Below are 15,862 nucleotides of genomic sequence, written 5' to 3' on the forward strand. Positions count from 1 at the left end.
CACTCGGCTCCCGTGCTGCGCTTTCTCACCTTGGTGGTGACGTCCCTTTCTGATGAACGTCTGCTCCCCCTTCTGCTCCACAGCGCAGGCGTGCTGGTCTTTCTGAAACGATCTGACATACAAGCCTTAACCACACCGCTCTCCCGCGTGAGCTTGGTACTGTTGGCATGGCAGCCAGGCTTTGGGCTCGTCTCTTTCCCCTTCTCCCTGTGCTTTGATTCTGCTAAACTCCTTCTCGTTTCCCGAAAGGACGAGGCTCTCTTACTTGCAGGCACTTGTACTTTGTCCTCTGCTGGCTCTGGGTCTGTTCTTTCAGCTCTTCACTGGCCCCTTGTTCCCTGCCTTTTAACAACTATCTTCTATGGAACTCCTCTGACCTCCAGACCAAGTTCGGTCTGTACCGTACATTCCATTCAGTGTACAATGTACAACGTACCAAAGCTTTGTACATTCCGTTCCTGTGCTTTCCTCTGGGTACTGCTCATCGTGCACCCACTCACCTGCCCATCCGCCCTCCACGTCTGTATCGGCTGCCCGGCACTGCCTGGGCGTTAAAAATACTTAGTAGGTAAAACACAGTTCCCACTCCCTCATGTCCTAGTGAAGGGAGACCCACGAGCAAGCGCGTGTGTATACGGTTCAGCAGGTGGCAAGTGTTGGAAAGAATAAGAAAACAGAGTAAAGAGAAAGTGGCCCAAAGGGGGTGCAGTCTACTTAAGATAGTCCAGGAAGGCATCTTGGATGAGGCAGCTCAGCTCAGAACCAAGGCAGGGAGCCAGCCATAGGCCATCTAGGCAGGAGCTACAGCACGTTCCTGGACGAGCTGGGGGCTGCTGTGACCGGACAGAGGGAGGAGGAGGAGGATGGCGCAGGGAGGACGCAGGTCGGACCAGATGGTAGAGGGCTTTGGGCCCCATGTTGAAATGAGTTTCTGTTTGGAGGGAGGCCCAGTGTGGTGTCACCATCAGGGCAAGTGGGGGTGCCTGTAGAGAAGCAGGAAGCACTGCTGGCCGCTCTCCAGGCCTGCTAGGGACTGGGGCCGACGTGAAGGCGCCGCTGCCCCCTGGCCGGACGGCACGCGTCTCCCACCATGCTCAGCCTCGCCCCGCGTGGAAGCCCAGGAAACCGTGCCTTGCACGGACGTGGGGCTTGGTGTGCTTGCTGGGTCTTCATGTGAGCAGTATGCACGAAACACCGTCCGCTGTAGCTCCTGGCCACGCAGGCAGGCGTTCCCGGTCTGTAGCCCCAGAGCGCTGCGCCCGTGCGTGGCCCGCGGCCCAGACCTCTGTGCGGTGGCCGCCGTGGACGCGCGTCGCGGGGGACAATCACTGAAGAACACGGCTGTCTGCTTGTGTTTCCGCAGGTTTTCTCAGCATCTCTCTGGGGTGGCATGTTGGTGCCCATTGGCGATAAACCATCAAGTATCGCGGACAGGTAAGGGATAACGGGAGAGTGGGCGGCCTTGCAGATGCTCTCCTTCGGCTCTGTTTGGTTGGTTCCTTGTAAGTTATTGTAGAGAAGCTTAACTATTTAGGAGAGCAAATAGTCAAATTTTACTTTAGTTTTTATGTTTCGGGTAACTTCAAAATATCCAGTGTACTTCATACTACTATGCTTTGCTTTTTTGAGGGGGAGGGAGTTAACTTCATAATATGAAAAATCTTACATTCTCTTTTGAGCATGAAAGAGTATAGTTCATGTGCATCACAGAAATGTAAAGATAAACATTTAAGGAAGTAAAAACAAAAATCCTGCTCAGTGCTAAGCGGAGTTAACGTGTGGGGCGCTTGCCTTTGAATTTGCTAGTTGTGGGGGTGTGTTTTGTGCGCGTACAGTCATGTAAGTGTATACGCGCGTGTATGTTGCCGACACACTGTAATTTGCATACACTTTTGTGTTCTCTCTGCTTTTGATATTTTAATTTTTTAAAATTTCGTTTTAAAGCTTTTATTTTTAAAGTAATCTCTACACCCAACGTGGGGCTCGAACTCACAGCCCTGAGGTCAAGAGTCACACGCCCCACCTGCTGAGCCAGCCAGGTGCCCCTGTGTTCTCCCTGCCTTTTAGAAAGTTTTAAGGAAATATACAGTAAACCCATTCCCCAAGTCATGGGAAATTGTTCAAAAGCTGCACTTTAATTTTTCATTATTTGCATATAAGTAACCCTGTGAAGAATGTGAATTTGTCAAGTTTTGTTCACTTTGTTATCTGAGGAGAGAGTCCTAAATGTGCAAGTACTGTCTCAATATGAACATTTTTTTAAAGCTTGTAGAGCATGTTGCTGGAGTCGGCTTTTTAGAAGCTTATAGCAATTTATACTCCTATCGGCAGAGTATGAAATTGTGCTTGTTGGCTTTGAAATACTAATAAGTGTTCTTGAGGGCAAGAACCTTTTTTTTTTTTTTTTAAACCTTGCATTAGTTAAAATGGTTTCGTTTAAACTAGTTTAGCCTAGTTTATGGATGACAGTTTGGAAGTATAAAAAATGTTAATTTGTAAGCTCTGAGATCTGACACTTTCACCTCTATGAATCCAATTTGCAGAAAAACATTTATAAACGGACAGAGGTTTGTGTACGAGGATGTCCATCGTAGCATTGTTGAGAATAGCAAAAATTCGAAAACTGCCAGTATAGAAATTATTAAATTCAAATACAGCCATTCTGAAGAGCTCGTATGATGAAAAAGAACGAGGTAGATGTCTGCAGGTTAAAATCGGCACGCGCTTCCTTTGAGCGGATTGCTCTCGAATCAGGGCAGAAGCTCTCGAGCGCATGTCTATGTTTGCCGGGGTAGCACCGAGGGTCCCGAAGGTCAGCCACCAACCCAGTGACAGCAGGCAGCTCTGGAGGTCGGGATGCGGTGGGCAGATGAGGGAGAGGGCAAGGACTTCTTGCTTTTTGTGATTCCTGGGTCGTTTTAATTCCAAAGAATATGTGTGATTTATCACTTTTTAAAAAAAGTAAATGGAGCTTGCTGTTTGTTTCCATAATAATGGGGCATTCAGAAAGGCTTTCTTAGAAATCCCAAATATTAAAAACACATTTATAGACTTTTTTTTTTTTTTAAAGATTTTATGTATTTATTCGACAGAGATAAGAGGCGGAGGAGCCTGATGTGGGGCTCGATCCCATAACGCCGGGATCACGCCCTGAGCCGAAGGCAGACGCTTAACCGCTGTGCCACCCAGGCGCCCCCATTTATAGACTTCTAACTCAAGTTCAGATGAATGCATTCGTCGAGGCTTTATGCTGTAGGAAAATGGGAGAAACAGCGCCCTGCTCCCTCTGCAGTGTTCCAGGAATGTGGACGGCTCCTCGCAGCCAGCATGGGTGTCGTGGGTCAGCAGGGGCCGGGGGGCAGCCGCTGACTGTTGCTTCTGTGGCGGCCCCATTGGAAAGATTACATACCACTTCCCTCGTCATTTTACTTCATTATCAGTACTCAGCATGGCCTAGAGTCGGCTTCTGATAAAGGGTTAGGTTTCACAGAAAGTGGATGGGGTTTCTAAGTAATTTTTAATTCATGCCTTTAATTTTGTTCAGATAGCTTTCTAGAGAGTGTGATAATCCAGTCCATTAGGAATACGAGAGGAATTCATTTTTTTAATTGTAATAATTTTTTTCTAATTATACAATCACTGTAGAAAATATAAAAAAACATTTAAAGTAACAATTCTATTTTGGTCTGTTTTCTTCTAGTATTATTTTTCTCTTGTAAAATTGGGATCATACTGTTACATAATTTTTATCTTTTTTTTTTTTAACTTAATATTACGTGTGAGCACATAGGAGACCGTTTTGCAACAGAGCTGTTACATAATGAATTCTCATGGACAGCAGATAATTCCTTTATCACGGATGGTCCACATGTCCCTCTTTCCTAAAGAAGGGTCTTTACTTGTGCCTTTTATCTCACTTACATCCCCAGAAGTTTGAAGTGTTTAGATTTTGGTTTAAGTTTCTATGAAAGGCGCCGTACCCCGGTGCACCCTCCCAGTCCTTGCACGTTTGGCCGTGGGACAGTGTCAGTGGCAGTCCAGTACCAAACGTGGGCCTCGCTGCCACTGTGTTTAGTGGGCTCCCGCCCGGCGGCGACTTCTTCTAACATCTACCATTCCGTTGTAGGTTCTACCTCGGAGGACCGACCAGCGTGCGAGGCTTTGGCATGCACAGCGTTGGGCCACAGAGTGAAGGTCCGTCTTTCCCCGGGAGACCACCAAGCCAAAATTTGGGTCACATCTCCTTTGTGAAAACGCGTACACTAGACCCTTGAACGGTGGAGTAGGGAGGAGGTGAGGGGCGCCAGCCTCCCCCTCCTTGCAGGTGAACATCTGAGTGTCATGTTTGACTTTCCAAAGACTTAACTACCAGCAGCCTCACCAGTAACAAACAGTTAACACTGATTTCGCAGGTCGTATGGATCCTACTGTAGTCTTACGATGAGGTGAGCTGGAGAAGAGAAAGTGGTGTTAAAAAAGTCACGAGAAGACGCACTGATAGAACCGTGCTAATGGGAAGTTGGTGTGTAAGTGGGCTTGCACGGTTCACAGCGGGCTGTTCAGGGGTAACTGTGCTCGTCTGAGTTACCACAGTGATAGATGTTCATATTTCACCAGCACGGAGTTAGCACCCACCACAGCATTTGTCACGCAGCAGGCGTGGACAGGTACCTGTTGAGGGAACTGTAGGAAAATGAGAAAATGTGTCTAAGCAAAAAGTGCCCGCACCCACCTGTGATCTCACCGCCCAGCGAGGATACGTGGGAGCATTTGTTTTTTAAGCAAGCACGCCCCTGGGCTCGTGTTTGGTACATTTACCTCCTGTGTCCGAACCTGCTTCTCCCGCGGCCTCAGTAACACAAGTGAAAAAGATTTTTATGGGAATGAGTGCTTCATCTTTTTTAGTGACAGTTTATTTCATCTTCTTGACCTGCTATAACTTTGCTAACTTAATGGTTTTGAGAGCAGTTTTAGGTGTCCAGAAGAGTTGGGCCGAAAGCACCGAGTTTCCGTGGACGCTGCCCTAGTGTCCTCGAAGACCGGCGTCTTGCATTAGTGAGGCACGCTGGTTACGGTTGTGAGCCAGTACTGGCGCGTTATTACGAACCGTATCGCACCGTTCACACTCGGGCTCACTCTGCTGTGCAGTTCTGTGGGGTCTGGCAAATGTGTGTGGCCCGGACCCACCATTTCAGCGCCCTCCAGGTCCCCGGTCACACCATCCGCCGTGCTCCACTGACTCCTCCCTCCCTCCCCTCGCCCCCCTGTGTGACCGGCCCGAGCTGCTTCCTCTCTCCTCGGTCCTGCGTTTCCCAGAGGATCACGTAATTGGAACCCTGCAGTATGAACCCCTTTCAGACTGGCCTCTCTGAGCAACGCGTATGTAAGTTTCTTCCTTACGTGTCTCTTACAGCACGATGGCTCGTGTCTTTGTATCGCTGAACGATGTTCAGTCGTGTGACTGCGCCGCCGTCTGCTTACCCGTTCACCTCCTAGGGAAGGACGTCTCCGTTGCGGACATCATGAGTAAAGCTCATACAGGCATTCACGTGCAGGTTTTTGTGTGGACATAAAGTTTCAGCTCATTTGCGGAACCAGCAATGAGAGCCGTTGCCGGATCGTATGATAAAGTTGTGTCGTCTTTGTAGGAATTTGCCAGGCCGTCTTCCAAAATGGCCGTACTGTTGTGCATTCCCATCAAAAGCGAACCAGAGAGAAGAACCGTCATTTTCCACGGCAGCGTAGTTCATCTTACTGGCGAAGTGTCCTCTTTCTAAACCAAATCCCGTGTCGGGCATTTAGGCTTTCTCTTTTTTTATGATTACGAAACAGCGTATCTCCGAATAACCTAATGAGTCTTTGTGCTCACCTCTAGGTTTTACTTTATAATCTTAAGTTCTAGAAGTGGAATCCCTAGATCAAAGGATTTTGAACATTTTGAAGCTTTACGTTGCTCCCTGGAAAGCCCGTTTCAATCATTCCTGTTTCCTGGATCCCTCTCTGACACTTGACATTCTGTCCGAGGCATTTCCACACGTCACTAAAATCTTCAAAAACAGCACTTAAATGTTTGCACGCCGTCCCGTTATAAAATATCCTACCCTGACTTTCTGAGCTGTTCTTTTTAACATCTTTGTTGTCTCCGTTTTTTATTACTATGAATAATGACTGCCCTGTGTGTGCATTTTTGTACATAATACACATTTCTTGTCACTTATTTTTGTTCTTTTATTCGTGTGTCATTGTTTTTAAAGAGAAGGAACATATCAGGGATAGTTGTGTTCTTTTTTTGTTGTGAGGAAGTATTATGTAGTGACTCTGTGGAAGTTTAGGCATCTGCCACGTGCCTAAAATTAAAATGCGAGGCTGTTCCACTTAGTACCCTATTAGCTAGGCCATCGGTAAGATACTATGGGCAGGAATGTAAACCACATCGCTTTTAGTGGAAGCAATTTGACAGCGTGTCTCAGGAGCCAGGTGAGCGAGTTCGAGCCGCTGGCTGAATACGGCGTGAATGAGCCTCAGAAACGAGCAGGAGCAGCAACAGCACAGCTGGACCCAGCGGAGGCATCAAGTGTGATTCGGTCCATGTGAAGTTTCGAGACGGGCTAGAGTGGTCTGTGCTGTCGGCCAGCAGGGGGAGTGGTCAGCAGGGAGAACAGAGTCTTCGGGGGGCTGCACGTGCCTGAGTCTCCGTGCTCGTGTTACAGCTGTGTTCCCTGTGGGGATGTTTACTGTGCGGTGTACCTAGGACATGTATACTTCTCTGTACGTGGATTATACTGCAAGACAAGGTTCTGAATATTTGTGTGTGCAAGGAGACTCAGGACAGGCTAATGAACGCTTGCCAGAAGTTAGACACCAGTGTAACAGTAGATGGGGATTGGGTCGGTGTGGTACCCACGTGATTATTCAGGCATCTAAATTACATTTCCAAACAAGAGAAAGTATTAGACGAAAGTGCTTACAACATATTAAACTCTCGAACTGGCTTTTTAAAAGCAGGACTAAGGCACATGTCTATCTATCTATCTTTGTGTGTATACAGTGACTCACATTTTTTTTTCTCAATTCATCACAGTTCACTGGATGAAAGGCATTGATATGTTAGCTGATTATCTCTGAGTAGGAGAAATTAAAGGATATTTTTCTTTTTTCGTACTTCCCTTTACTTATCAGATTTTCTACAAGGAGCGTAGTACTTTTGTGACCAGGGTACAGTAGGTTAAAGAGGGGCAGCTACTGAGAAATGAAAGCAACACAGCTGACCTCCTGGTACTTGTCATACCTGTTTTTATTCTCTCTAGAACTTCGGTACTAAAAGGGGGTTGAGGAGATGGCTGGTCTTGCGGTGAACAAGCAGGTTATTCTTGAGGTTAATCTTGGAGACAACTCAACTTTTCTTTGTTACGATCCATCATTTTGTATTAACGAGTACTTAGACGCTTTACGAATAGTATTTTGCAACCACGTATGAACATTCAGGGCTATTTTTGTTTGTTTTCTTGCTGCTTTGATGGTATAGCTATTTGTAGTCGAGATGGAACGGATAGGAACATTTTTTAGAAATAATGCGTTTTTATACTCTCAGCGGATGGTCTTAAATTTGGCAAAAGTACCTTGGGCAAAAAACCAGACAAACCAACCCTAAGTGGTCATGAGCTTTCAAAAACGAGCCTCTTCCCTAGACACGTGGAGCTGGGACACTGCTTCCTGACCTGGCGGGCAGTAGACATGCTGTGCCTATTGATTGATAGCCTGTACAGCCCTTTCCAGAAACTGCAGCGGCCCGTTCTGCAGTCTGTCTCCAGCCTTGTGGTCTCAAAGTTGTTGCTGAGGAAGCGTCTGATGTGCCAGGCGGCCGCGGTCTGCTCCTCTGCGGTTGTGGACAAGGCGACGCCCATGAGTTCACTTGTTTTATTCCAGCCGTTTTACAACTTTGATAAATTTCTGATGTCATTCTTTACTCAACTACACTTGCATTTTTTTTTTCAGTTTAAGCTTATAAAATAAGCCAGGCAAAAAAGAAAGGCTTCAAAGTGAGACCAACACCGAGAGTCAGACGGGCCAGCATGCACAGAGCCCGAGCACTGTGTGTTCTGCGCACGGCCCGCGTCTTGCTTGTAGAAACTTCCATGTGATTCCGAATCCGTGAGCCTCTGTCTTCTGCACTTGTTCCCTGACTAGGTGACTACCTGGGCGGAGAGGCGTACTGGGCCGGCGGCCTGCACCTGTACACCCCCCTGCCTTTCCGGCCAGGCCAGGGCCTCAACGCGGGGAACCTCTGCAACCTCAACTACGGTAAGGCCGGGGCTGCCGCGAGGCCGTCAGGGTGCCGCTGTCCTTGCGTTTAAAGCACGGCACGCGAGTCGCTGCCTTTTTGTTAGATTACAGAGTCTTTACGTTCTTTAAGAAGATTCCTACAACACGGTGCTCAAAGTAAAGTTGTTGAATGAAACACGCATGAGAAAGCGTCATCGAATGCTGTCTTGCAAAGATCTGCTTTTTCGTTCGCTCAGCACCCATTTCTGGGGCACCTGCTCTGTGCTCTCATTATGACCCCCAAGTGGAGTTGGGCTTGCCTCTCCCTCAAGGGGCTTGGGGACAGAGGAGACTCACGGCTGCTTCATCCAGCCAGGGGGACATGAAGACAAGGCCCTCAGCCCGACGCGTGGAGCCAGGCTTCCTGGGTGGTCGGGCGCAGGGGAAATGCCTTTTTAGGCAAAGGGGACAGAATGGGCCAGGCCCAGAGAATGGCTTCTGGTGCGGTGAGTAGGAAGTCTACTCCCAAGCCCGCCCTTGATTTGTCTTAATCCTACTTCATGCATTCTCCTTGAATATCCAGGCCTGGCTTTAAATGTCCCTGAGGGCCACACAGTAAGGAGGAGAGCCAGGGCTTGTGTGAGGACAGCCCTGTGAGGGGCTCCGCACTGTTGGTCACGTCCTCTCCTCTCTCTTCAGGGGAGGGCCCCAAGGCTCACATCCGGAAGCTGGCCGAGTGCATCCGCTGGTCTTACGGTGCTGGGATCGTCCTCAGGCTTGGCAACATCGCCCGGCTGGAGCTGAATTACTGTGTTCCCATGGGCGTGCAGAAGGGTGACAAGTAGGTGCTACGGGTTCCTCCCCGTTACGTCGCACCGTCCAGCAATTTTGTTTTGTTGTGGACATGGTTAATCGTTTTGTCGGTGGTCTTTAAGAGTCAAGATTTGAGGAGAAATTGAATAGTTAGCGAAAGAATGAAAAGAAGTTTTCCTCCATTGGGTTTTTCTCCATCCAGTTGGAGGAAAAATGTGATGTGTTCCCCCACCTTACTCTGTTTACACTCACTGTTGCCAAGTAATGGGGGCCCCTCCACGGGTCCGGCCGGAGGAATTGAGGAGGCATTATTGATCCTGCCTGTTAAAAGTGGGATGAGGTATTGCCGGGGGGTGACTTTGCAGGCCAGGAGCTCAAGAGTTGGAGGAGACAAGGCTTTGCTCCTGACCACAGAGGACTCGTTCTCCAGAGCCTTCTCTTGGGAGCAGAGGAACCTGCCATCTTGGCCTTTCTCCACCAGTCCTCTTACTGAGCAAGAGTTGCTAAATATTATGTGGCTGGATATGGCCCGAGGTCATTTGCAGTTAAAGGAATTCCATTTCTGGGTTTGTATGGTATCTGTTGTATACATTTTGAGGAATCCAGAAGTAGGGTCTTGGTCTGTTTTAGGTGGGGGTGCTCTAACAACATACCGCAGACTGGGGGCTGAAACTACAGACACCTGTGTCTCACTGTTCTGGAGGCTCGAAGTCCAGGATCAGGGTCCTGGCCGGTTCGGTTCCTGGTGAGGGCTCTCTTCCTGGCTTATGGATGGACCCCTTTTCTTTTCGTGTCCTCACATGGCAAAGAGAGAGCAAGCCAGCTCTCTGATGTCTCTTCTTATAAGGACACCAACCCCACTGTGGGGACCCCACCTTCATAACATCATCTAAACCTAATGAATCCCCAAAGGCCTCACCTCCGAATACCATCTCAAGGTTAGGGCTTTAACATATGAATTCTGGGGGGACATGAGCATTCTGCCCCTAGCTGTGTCTGTATTCTCTCTTGTTACTTTCACACTAATGCATTCAGGACGCTAGGCTGTATTTTTTTCTTTTGGCGTTCTGTCTACACTTACGTGGCCACCAAGTGGTGGTGCTGTCTGAGTCATAGTCTGAGTCTCAAGCGTGACGTTGGAGTTTGTCCTCGTTTAAGGAAAAACGGTACTGGTTTTCCTCCCACCGTCTTCTACTTCAGTGTGGTGGGTGGTGGTGCTTTTTACGGGGCGGCCGCTTGAGCACCGGTTCTCCGGTGCAGCCCGTGTGCCGTCATCCAGATCCCTTCCGGTTATCCAGTCACTAGCATCTGCCCCTCAGTCTCTACCTGGGAGGCTGATTCTGGCTGCAGGGCTGCCCTGGCTCCCAGTGATGTCAGTGCCCTTCCTTCCATTGCCCCGTGGCCAGCCGTTGCTCTGATAACTGTTAAATCATGTCCACCCCGTGCCTGTGCTCAGCACAGAGCAGAGCTGGAAAGGGTCTGGTTACACAGGCTGTCCGTGCGGGAGCCCAGCTGTCCAGGCTTGGATCCCAGCTCAGCCACTCTGTGGCTATGTGACCCAGGGTGAGTGACCTAACCTCTCCAGGTGTCAGTTTTCCTGCCCAGAGAATGGGCGCTCATGACCACGCATGAATGAATTCATGCGCGTGAAGCAGTTGGAACGGTGCTCAGCGTTTTGTCGGTAAATGTCGGTTCCTGCTCACGTTGTTGCTCCTGGTGGATTCGCTGTGGCCCTTTTCAGATAGGAAGCAAAGCGTGTTCCCTTCGGAGACATTTTTCCCTCCGCTAATGCAGTGGCTGCCCCTGGCTGTGTTTGAGACGTGCTACGGATAGGATTTTGTGTCCCGATTTCAGAGATAATGACATGTGAAAATGGACATTTTTCTCCTAGAGCAAGGTTTGCACATTAGGTAACTTTTTAGCAGATTCCCCACACATTTCCAGTCTCAGGTAAATGAGCCTAGTTTCACAGGCTGCATTCTGCACAGCCGTGTTCCCACCGCAGGTGAGAATGTGGGTCTTCCTGGCTTAACGCCCGGGTGCTAATTGGGAGCACCAGAGGGGCCGGTGTTGAGCCCACCCCGACACCAGGATGGAGTCAGATGTGGGTGCCCAAGCCCCCTGAGCCTGCGCTTCTCAAATTGTAATGTGCCTCTGACTCCCCTGGGGACTCTGGTAGAGGCAGACGCTCCTGAGTCTGGGGTGGCCCTCAGACACCGCCTTCCTGACGCGCTCCCTTGGTGAGGCTGACACTCGTGGACCAACCACGCTCTGAGGAAGCCCGACTCTGTGTCTCTTCTGAGAGCAGTTATAGCGTTTCGTGGAGGGAAGGCGATCATTGGTATTTATTGAACGCTTACCTTGTGTGAGACGCCCAGCGAGGCACTTGATGTTATGATGGAAGCCTCCCAGCAGCTCTGTGCAGGGGAGGGCGTTACTCCTTTCACAGACCAGGACAGTGAGCCTCGTCAGGGCCCAAGGTCAGCACAGCAGCAGGACCAGGCCTGCCTGAGGCCAAAGCTTGCGCCTTTCCCTCTGCTCCGAAACCACGCAAGCCCCGAACACCAGCACCGCCACCTCCCTCTTCTGAGAGCCCGGACGTGGAAATGCGGTGCTCCTTTCATCCCCACGCTGCTTTCTCTGCACCGCAAGTATTAAGTGCAGGTGGATAAAAATCGTCTCCCCCTTGCTCATCTTCTTGGAATGTCTTCTTGTTCAAGCTTGAATTCTATACACACTTTCCGATCTCAGAGATTGTATAGGCTGTTTCCATGATGCTCGATCGGTTTGGATTAACTGGGTTAATATTAGTGTAAATTATATAAGTAAATACATTCTAAATATTTTTTTATTACAAAAAAAACTAGAAGTACATGTGGCTTTTTGGCTGTAGCTATAATGTCTGTGTCACGGAATGACCATCAGCCACCGAGAACTGACTGCTCCCCTCTCAGCCGGTTTTGAGAAAGCAGCAGATGTGGGGCCCCGGGGCCTGCCCTGCCCCGTCCTTGTGTTCCCTCTCTCTCCCATGTGACTTGGGGCAAGTCCCTGGGGCTGTGGGCCCCCTGTCCTTCAGCTCAGCCCGCCCGCTGCCCTCACCATGGCTGCAGCGTTGTTGGAGGCCACTGGGTGTCGCTGTGCTCCGAAGATCCCTCACCCTGTTCAGGAGCCCCGCGTCTTCTCCCCGATTCATAGAATCTTTACAGAGAATGCTTGCTTCCGTTCACCTTTCAGCTTTGCCTCTCTCTAAATTGGAAAAATCTGTTTCAGAGATGGATTTCAAATGTGGTTTCTTCTGGAAGGAGGAAGCCTGCTGTGCACACGATATTTAAAGACCAGAACATAAGGAAGCTCCTGTGGCCCTCTAGCGGGGGAGCGGCTCCGCTTTGTGACCCCCGATCCTGCTGCTTGCAGCCAGTGCTTTTTGTGTCCAGTGCCCCCTGCGCAGGGTCGGCCTGGTTACCGTTCAGTGTGAGACGCGCTCTTACTCTCTGTGCGTCTTTGTTTGAAGCTTTATCATCAAACTGGGAAGTCTGTGAAGTTTGGGTGGTATCGTGAGAATCCGATCTTCATTTCTGAAATTAGGCAGCGGCGGGACAGAGGATTACGTGTGTGTGAATCACCTGTAGATCCCCCCAACTCTTAAAGCAAACGCTCTCTAATTAGGATTTCCGACCTTTACACAAATGGAAATAGCTTTGAAACGTTGGCTAAATTTTGTACTGGAGGTGATTTAGGGCACGCACCGTCGTCTGAGACCTCACAGTGTTCTGTTGCTCGGGGCTCACGGAGTGTGGCCCCTGGAGGCTCAGGGATGAACGAGACGGGCTCCTGAGAGCCACTACCCTCTAGGAAGGGGTTGATGAGAAAGAGACTCATCTCGCCTGCGGAGGGCCTGGGAGGGCTTCCTGGGGGAGGTGGTTTCTGGGCTGGAGCTTCCTGACTTGGATGGCTGGGGACTTGTGGGGAGGGCACTCCCGGCTGCAGAGCAAGCCTGGATGCCAGGGGCACATGAGCTGTCATTCTGTAGGAGCAGAAAGGAGGTTTGGGGCGGCACTTAGTCCCGGCCACTCTCCTCTTCCATCCTCTCTGGCCTTTTCACTTTGGGCACACGCCCAAGGTCTTTGAGTCCTGGCCCTCGTCTGCCTTGTCCACTGCCGCGTTCCCCGGCTGGCACCTGATGTCCCCGCATGACTGCTGGGGGACCGTGCTCAGGGTCTGAGGGCTTAGCAGCAGGAGGGTGCCAGTGTGACTCTCATTGAGACCCCCCCCCCATGGTGGCCCTCGAGGTGCGGAGCAGGAGGCAGTGGGGTGCTGGCAGGGGCCTCTAGGGAGCACACGGCAGGCCTGTTGGGGACCCTGATGGGGGGAGGGGAGACCCAGATGACCTGATTCTGAGGTAGACATGCGACGGAAGGATAGATGGGGCCTCATGTAACTCAGACTCTGTTGTATTCGTAATGGGCGCCTTCTCTCCGTGGGCTCCTTTTAAGCTGTGGGGCGTTTCGTCTGCTACGGTTTGAGCCAGTGAGCCTTTGTCGGAATGCCCGCTTGTTCCTGCATGGCAGAAGCCGGGGCCTGACTGACTTTTTGTCCTGTGGCTTATTTTCAGGCATTTTTCGCAAGCGTGAGTACAGGCAAGGACCTCTTTTATGGACCTGATGGTGTAAAATAGAGAAACCGATCATTTAGATTTGAACAGAACTTGCACAGATGCAGCCCTGGCTTTGGTTGTGGGTCTTTGCCTTTCTGAGGACATTGGCGTGCTTTACCGTTGGTCACCAAGGGCTGCCACCGTCCCTTCTGGCTAGAGCACTCCTGCTAATGCCGTCGGCCAGTGAGCACCTCGGTCCTGCAGGGGGTCCTAGCGATGAAGACAGCGGTCCGCCTTCAATCTCTTAATAGATTGGGGGTTTTATTCCCTCACTCCCAGGTTGAAAAAGAAAAACTTCCTGCCAGTTTTCATACGCCATAAACCCCGAGATTGGGCAAGGGCACAGGTGTTAGGACAATAAAATTATCAACTTTCCTCTGAAAGTAGGAGCGATTCTATTTATTTATTTATTTATTTATTTATTTTTTAATTTTTAAGTAATCTCTACACCCAGCGTGGGGCTTGAACTCAAAACCTCAAGATCAAGACTCGCGTGCTCCACTGACTGAGCCAGCCAGGCGCCCCCAAAGGAGCCATTCTTGTTGTCCAGTTTTTCTGGAAATTGTCCACAACTTGCAAAAATGCTGTGCTCTGCCACGCACTGTCACCTGCTGTTTGGGATTCGGAATTCCATTTTCCTCCCTGCCCCCTCCTTCTCCGTCCACCCTGCCCCCCCTTCTCCGTTCTCCCTGCTCCCTCCTCTGTCCTCCCTGCCCCCTCCTTCTCTGTCCTCCCGTCTCTGTCTCCCATCCCCCCTGCTCTCTGTGCCTCTCTGTGCTTCCCTGTCCTCCCTGCCCCCACCGTGTGCTGTGCTTTGCCAGGTACCTTCCACAGCCACCTCTCTTGTCACTGCTCTGCTTTGCACAGAAAGCCTCTCACAACTTGCTCCTTGCCTGGTAGCCTTAGAAATAAACACAAAGCTATTTTCCCCCCTCAGGGCTTTTATTGTTCATAATGTTTCTCTCCTGGGTTCTTCTTTTCTTTTTGCCACTTGAGTCAGAATTGGGGGACCACAAAGAAGGTGGGGAGGGAGCAATAAAGGGGAATCTGTGTCCCCACGTGTTACCGTGTTTTTACCTCCCAAAGGCTGGTTCTTAAGCCAGCAAGGGAGGAAGCCGCAGGGCTGGCGGGCGGGGCCGGGCAGCGGGAGAGGAGGGCCGGAGGCGAGGCGCCTGGGCGGCAGGGAGAGCCAGGCTGTGGCGGGTGCCCCCAGAGCGGCCGAGTCCGCCAACGGCTTGTGCTGGAGGCAGGAAGAGAGGCGCCGGGTACGGTGTTGTGATGGCGGGAGGTGAGCGTTGATTGTCTGCCCTTTGCTTTTGTAGGATATGTGACGGCGTGCAGTTCGGAGCTGGGATCAGGTTCCTGTAGCTGACGCGTGCTCTAGAGCCTGCGGGAGGAGCCCCGGCCTCGGGCGGCCGGTCGGGGCCACGCACCTGCTCGCCGGGCAAACGCGTCCGTGCCGTTCTTTGCAGTCCTCGTGGGAAACCACGTCAATAAATTTTAAAGACAAATACTCAGAGGCATCGTGGATATGATTTGCTTTCCCCCGCTCTGTGTCCCACGCCGGCTTTTCCGGAGGACCGCATGGAGGGGGCGGGCCATTTAAAGCTGCCGCGTGTTCTTCCATGTGGACCGGCCAGCCGGAAGGTCCCGTCACACGGCGCCCCGATTGCTTTTCCTCCCAGGCTCCCGGTGCCTCCGCGTCTGTTCCCATGCGCCGAAAGTGCTCGGCAGAGCCCCGGGGGCAGCCTGGGTGCCGGTGCAGGGCGCAGGCTCTGGCCGTGCTGAGGGGGGAACCACGCTGGTGGGGGCCGCGGTCACAGCTCCGGGGGTTAGAGTCCTTTAAATGCACGTGGGTGGCGTGGAAGAAACATGTGGCACGCTGGGGACACTGAGGCAGGGAGGAAAAATGTGTTCTTCAGAGGTAATAGCGTTAATGAGACGAGTATACCGGCTGCCTGACGGTGCTCCAACAGATTGCCGCAAACCTGGAGCTTAGAACAGCGCTGGGGGTCGGCAGTGCTCTCCGGAGTCAGTCCGCACCACCGTGTTCCTTCTGGAGGCTCCAGCGGAGAGTCCGTTTCCTGGCCTTCCGGCCTCCCGGGCGCCCGTCCCTGGCTCACAGCCCCGTGT

At 51.0% G+C, this 15,862-nt stretch overlaps 1 protein-coding gene across 1 annotated transcript in view; it reads left to right on the plus strand.

Moving 5' to 3' along the window:
* The window catches only part of SAMM50 (SAMM50 sorting and assembly machinery component), a 32,646-nt gene extending 17,406 nt beyond the window's left edge, over window positions 1-15,240 (plus strand). The window contains exons 11-15 of the mRNA XM_008702908.2: window positions 1,364-1,434; window positions 4,127-4,194; window positions 8,188-8,301; window positions 8,962-9,103; window positions 15,052-15,240. Of these exons, the coding sequence (XP_008701130.1) occupies window positions 1,364-1,434; window positions 4,127-4,194; window positions 8,188-8,301; window positions 8,962-9,103; window positions 15,052-15,097 (441 nt within the window). The 3' untranslated portion in view covers window positions 15,098-15,240. The remainder of the gene's footprint in view (window positions 1-1,363; window positions 1,435-4,126; window positions 4,195-8,187; window positions 8,302-8,961; window positions 9,104-15,051) is intronic.
* The last annotated feature ends 622 nt before the right edge of the window (window positions 15,241-15,862 follow it).

Source organism: Ursus maritimus, unplaced genomic scaffold (genome assembly GCF_017311325.1).
Source record: "Ursus maritimus isolate PB19 unplaced genomic scaffold, ASM1731132v1 scaffold_21, whole genome shotgun sequence".
Classification (NCBI taxonomy): Eukaryota; Metazoa; Chordata; class Mammalia; order Carnivora; family Ursidae; genus Ursus; species Ursus maritimus.